We start from the raw sequence: 5,908 nt of genomic DNA on the forward strand, positions 1-5,908 counted from the left end.
GAAGGTCCAATCCGCACCCACCGTATCCGTATGTAATGCACGACCAGAAACGCGACACCGTCGCGACAGCCGATGCGGTGGAACATGCATGTATGCCTCAACCGTACGTTCTGCCCCCTAGGGTTTCGTGAATAACTTAATACTACTGTACTGCGCGCTAGGATACTGACCAATTATACCAATTTACCATCCCCTAATCAGCGGCGTTTAGAATCACAACACGTCCTAGATCAAGGGCCTTGTTTGATTTCAAGTTGTGGACTAAACTTTAACTAAGATTTAAAAAACTGAAGTATATGTGTGGGACTGTGAGTGCTGCACTAAAGTTTAGCACTTAATTTAGCTCCTCCAAACAGGGGCGGGCCTTAAAAACAAAAAAAAAAAAGTTCTGTCCACTACTGTACGAGAAAAGATCATCGTTTTTCCTTTTCTTTTTGCCTGAGTGGTCTTAACATGATTCCCTTTGCGTTAATATTTAGAGATTTAGTTTCAGTTCGGTGACCGAGAAGATCGTACTTCTACATATGCAATCAAAAAATTCAATGGAAATAAAATGATCCGGGGAATTTAGATCCCAGATTGTGGCATGGCTTATGTTTTAGTGTGGGGATTTACCTCGACAGCGGTATATATCTTTAGAGGCATCGTCTACCAGGTGTCAGATGTGCCAGACGCAAGGAAGAAACAAGGCGAGAAGAGAAACGTGCCAAATTGGGAGGAGAGATGATCGATGGGAGCAATCGGGGGGATGGCAACACTGTGGGCGTATAGTTAAGGATACAAGGCATCGGGATATAAGGTGAAACATTGGGAGAAAATGGAACACTGTTATGAACCGTCGAATAAGAAAATAATAAAATTTAGATGGGTTTAAATTCGTGATCGAAATGAAAGTATATAGGTTCGGTAACAAGAATACTGCAAGATATACACGGGGCACTGTATTTTGTCCGTATACGGTATACGCACCCATGTAGTAGTACTACGTGAACTGTCAGGTGGAGACATGGGTTTTCACCTCGCCCGTATGCGATGCGAAGTGCTCCAACCGGTTGCAGACTTTTGCGCAGCTCTCCCGCCCGCAGCCTTGCCGAACTGCTGACAGAAAGCTCGAGCAGTCCACCATCAGAGGACCTGCAGGCCCGGGTCGAGCATAATCGCGTCGCGCCACTGTTTCGGACTTGAGCTCAGCGCGTACACACACAGACACAGACACAGAGCCAGTGCGGCCCCTGTAGCTATTGCGCGAGTGGTCACCGTCCCGGTCGGCCGGTCCCTGGATAGTCCGATGACGAGCGAGAGCGCGCGCCCCGGCAGAAAGGGCAAAGGCGTTCCTCGAACGGTCAAGCGGCCATTTCGAGAGCTCGGATCTCGACCACTCCCCCTGTCGTCGCCCTCGACGTGGACCATCGCGGCCGCAGCAGCAAACTGGATCGATCATGGGGGCCCCAGCAGCCCATCGAGGGTATCTATCTGTACGTAGCGTAGCGTGGTCACCGGACTCCGGCCGTGTCGTCGGACGAGGCGTGCCCTGGCCTCTACGGCTACGTACGCCTCCTTGACCGCGCGAGCCAGGCCCGGAGCCTGCAGGCCCCCAACACGACACGGAACACGCGTCAACGTTACGTCAGTACGGGTGACGGTCGCTGACCGGGCCTCTCGCAGATGCCGTGACCCCCATGAATGCGCGCGCCGTACACCTGGACGGCCGGACCATCTATCCACCGCCGCCGCGAGCCGGGCCGGCAGCCTCACGAGATGCCCGCGCGCGCGGCCCACCTGTCGGTCGGTTGGCGCGCAGGTTCGACCGGGCTCGGCTACCGATCCGCCGAGAGGCAGCAGGAGTGCAGGACCGCGGCCGCAGCCCGGCCGCTGGGCGCTGCTGCTATGGCCTATGGGAGGCCGCGCGCGCGCGCGGAGCACGAGCCGGCGTGCCGCCGGGTGGCGCAAGCGCAAAGGCTACGCCGCTACGCTGTGGAGGTCTGGAGGATTCCCTTGCACACGACGGTCGTGGTGGCGATCGACGCGTGAGTGGGCGTGGCCGCGGCGGCCGGCGGACGCCGCGACACGCGAGCGGGGAAACGGCGAGCGCCTATGCCGTGCAGCGGGGGCGCGCCGCGCGCGGAGACTTGGGCAGGGCACATGGCTCATGGCTGGGAGAGGACGACGGCCCCCAGATCGGGCAGCGCTCACGAGCTGGGCAGACAGAACAGTGAGAGTACTAGCGGCAGGGGACTGGCGCAGGGCCGAACGACACGGAATGCCGAGGGGGGAGCTGGTCTGGTCCACGCAGAGAGAGAGAGAGAGGCAATTTAGTACAGTAGGTCGGTCCGTCGGACAGCGAAAGAGCCATATGCTCTTGTGTTATCACGAGAAACGTGAACGGCACCTACCGCATCGGTGAGCCCGGGGAGGCACGCGCCGAGCAGCAGCACGTCACGAGTGCATTGACTCAATGTTGGACCCCGATGGGACGTGACACTCAAGTTTAATTATTTATATATATTTATAAACTACTCGTCTGGAGAGGAGTAGAAATGTGGATTTTTTTACATAAACTCCGCATTTGAACTCTCATAAGTTCACACGGCCCCGTCCCATGGCGGGTTTTTTTTTTGATATGCCCATGGCGGTTTCGATGACACGGTTCAAATGTAAGATCTTTCCAAATTTTTTTTCTTTTGGTCTAAAAAAGCGGCCGTGTGTGAACTTTTCCTGAACGAACATGGCAATGTGACATCTGCACGCTGTTTCTTTTCAACGCTGAGATCAAACACTCTTTCTTACTACCAGCAAGGTAACCACTAACTACATAGGGTCAAAAGACCAAGAAGGAGGCCCTGTTTAGTTCTCAAAAATTTTCCCACAGTACTCGTCACATTAAATTTTTGGACACATGCATGGAGTATCAAATGCAGTTAAAAAAATAACTAATTATATAGTCTAACTGATTAGTACGAGATGAATCTTTTAAGTGTAATTAGTTCATGATTAGATATTATTTATCAAGTAACAATGAAATGTGCTGCAGTACAAAACCCCAAACTTTTTCGCGAACTAAACACAGCCTAAGGGTGGGAAAAAAAACACAAAGCGCCCTAAAAATCCATGTCATAAAAGCTCTACGAAAGTGAACGCCTCAAAGTACAGACTAGAAAGGAAAAGAAAACGAAAGCGCCCATCGTTTTTTTTTCTTCTAATCACACCATCATCATCCCTCCTTCCCGCTTCCCCTGTCTTGTTGTACATAGGAATATAACTCTCGCCTCGTCATCACTTGCCGAAAATGCCCCTGCCTACTCTGTACGCTGCTCCATACAAAGAGACCTCTCGGCGCCCAAACCCCTCGCTCACTCGCCCCTCTTCCACTCCTCGCTCGCACCAAGCCAGGGGAAGAACACGAGCGGCAGGAGGGAGAAGAAGAGGGAGGAGGAGACCAAGTTATCAGAGGAGCCAAACCCACCCACCATCAGTACCTGTATCAGATTACCGAAACCTCTGTAGAGAGGAGGGAATAATGCCTCCGAGCAGCTACGAGATGGCGGCCTCCATCCTGCTCTGCGCCGAGGACAGCAGCAGCATCCTGGGCCTCGGAGCGGAGGCCGACGAGGAGGTGCCGGCGCGGGGAAGCAGGGCGCGTGGGGAGCCCCGCGTGGAGTTCCCCGTCCCCTCCGAGGAATGCGTCGCCGGGTTCGTGGAGGCGGAGGCGGCGCACATGCCCCGGGAGGACTACGCCGAGAGGCTGCGCGCCGGGGGCCTGGATCTCCGCGTCCGGACGGACGCCGTCGACTGGATTTGGAAGGTGCGTTCTTCCTGACCAGTGCTCGCCGTACATTCTCTTGGAAGTCTTGTTCGCATCGGCCCAGCCGCCCAGCGATGAATCTGACAGTGACAGCTGATCTATATGCAGGTCCACGCGTACTACAATTTCAGACCTCTCACTGCCTGCTTGGCCGTCAACTACCTGGACCGCTTCCTCTCGCTCTACCAGCCTCCAGTAAGAATCAAATCCTACGAACTGATCAAGTAGCAATTACAATCTGCACTGCCTATTGTATTCCAGTGTTTCATTGCCAGTAAATGGTAATCATGCGTCTCTCGCCATTTCAGGAAGACAAGGCCTGGATGACGCAGCTGCTGTCCGTGGCGTGCTTGTCCCTGGCAGCCAAGATGGAGGAGACCTACGTTCCCCCGTCTCTCGACCTGCAGGTGAGAGACTCATGAGTGCAATGCGGATGCATATACCGCACGTTTCGGTGGAGCGCCCCCCCATCGTTTCGCGTTACGTCCATCTGATCTTCGAACCTTGTTCCTGATCAGTGATCACTGATGGATCCTGTCGCTCAGGTTGGGGACGCACGGTACGTGTTCGAGGCGAAGACGATCCAGAGGATGGAACTCCTGGTCCTCAGCACGCTCAAATGGAGGATGCAGGCGGTCACTCCCTTCTCGTACATCGACTACTTCCTCCACCGGCTCAACGGCGGCGACGCGCCCAGCAGGCGCGCCGTCCTGCGATCCGCAGAGCTCATCCTGCGCGTAACCAGAGGTCAGCAGGCCGGGTATTTTCGTTCATGCACAGTGGAGAGACAACGATCGCTCCGAATCGAGCTGACATTGTTCCCGACGTGGAGCAGGGACGCACTGCCTGGATTTCCGGCCCTCGGAGGTCGCCGCGGCCGTCGCCGCCGCCGTCGCCGGAGAAGAGCGCGCCGCAGATATCGACAAGGCTTGCACCCACCGTGTCCATAAGGTACGTGTAATCTTTTCGTCAGATTCAGGCATTCAGCCGCCAGCGTCTTTCAATGCATTACGTTGGTGTGGACCACATGCATCGAAGTCGTAGGTTACAACCGGTACTTGCTTTGCTTGTGTCCAGACAGGCAGGCAGACACACGCACCGCGGCGCACACGGCGCGCACTGCCCGAAACTCGTGAACCGCATTCACTACGCCTCGTCAGCCTGGCAGGCCGCTAACGTTTTTGCGCTGCTTTCCGTTGCATTGCAGGAGAGGGTGTCGCAATGCCTCGAGGCGATCCAGGCCGCCGGGGCCCTGCCGGCCGGCGCCGTGCCGGCACCGCCTAAAACCGAAGGCCGGAGCGGCGGCGGCGGCGGCAGGGCCTCTTCCTCCGTCTCCGTGCCGCGGAGCCCCACCGGGGTGCTGGACGCCGGCTGCCTGAGCTACAGGAGCGAGGACACGACTGTTGCCTCGTCGTCGCAGGCAAGGTCCTTTTGCGATGAGAACGACAGCTCCCCGGCCGTTTGCAGCAAGAGGAGGAAGATTAGCAGATGATTAGCCCAATGATGGACGGAAAAAAAGGCCCTCTTCTGTGCGCTGATCATTGATCGTCTCCCTGATGAAAGTCAAGTGGTTTTGATCGCACTGACTGACGAGTTTGGTTTTGCTGGGGGCTTTATTTTGACGCCGTTTTCAAAGGAGCCCGAAAGGCAAAGGAAGGGCAACCAAAAGCAGGACATTTTTGGACATGGCGATCCAGCAAAGACGCCCGGAGGAATAAAGATGTTCTGGGAGGGATGGTAGAAATGTACTGAGCTTCGTGCTCTTTTCCAATAGTAGATGCGTGTGACAGCCCAGGTTTTTAAAATATTAAGCAAGAGAAATTAAATCTGTTATCATACATTATTAACCAAAAAGCTTTAAAATGAATGCATGTGTATGCTTGAATGTCTATGTGTATGTATGTGTGTCTGTGTATTTGAATACAGGTGAGAAAATGAAATTTTACGCATGAAATGATTAGTTCTTCAAATCAAAGATTTTAAATGTTTAAAATATCTTTCAAATTAAAACAAACGGGTTTTAAAAATAAATTTTAAATCGTTGCTCAAATGAACTTTTGCCTAAAACCAAATTTGTAGAGTTTTAAATGTGTAACAACTTTCATG

The 5,908-nt window shown here is 53.8% G+C and overlaps 1 protein-coding gene across 1 annotated transcript; it reads left to right on the forward strand.

Moving 5' to 3' along the window:
- The first annotated feature begins 3,034 nt into the window (after nucleotides 1–3,034).
- Nucleotides 3,035–5,693, forward strand: LOC120681616 (cyclin-D4-1-like). The gene is made up of 6 exons (XM_039963188.1): nucleotides 3,035–3,802; nucleotides 3,911–3,997; nucleotides 4,111–4,209; nucleotides 4,348–4,549; nucleotides 4,638–4,753; nucleotides 5,010–5,693. The coding sequence occupies exons 1-6, from the start codon at nucleotides 3,287–3,289 to the stop codon at nucleotides 5,292–5,294; spliced, it is 1,305 nt and encodes a 434-aa protein (XP_039819122.1). The 5' UTR covers nucleotides 3,035–3,286; the 3' UTR covers nucleotides 5,295–5,693.
- The last annotated feature ends 215 nt before the right edge of the window (nucleotides 5,694–5,908 follow it).

This window comes from Panicum virgatum, chromosome 2K (genome assembly GCF_016808335.1).
Source record: "Panicum virgatum strain AP13 chromosome 2K, P.virgatum_v5, whole genome shotgun sequence".
In the NCBI taxonomy this organism is placed as follows: domain Eukaryota; kingdom Viridiplantae; phylum Streptophyta; class Magnoliopsida; order Poales; family Poaceae; genus Panicum; species Panicum virgatum.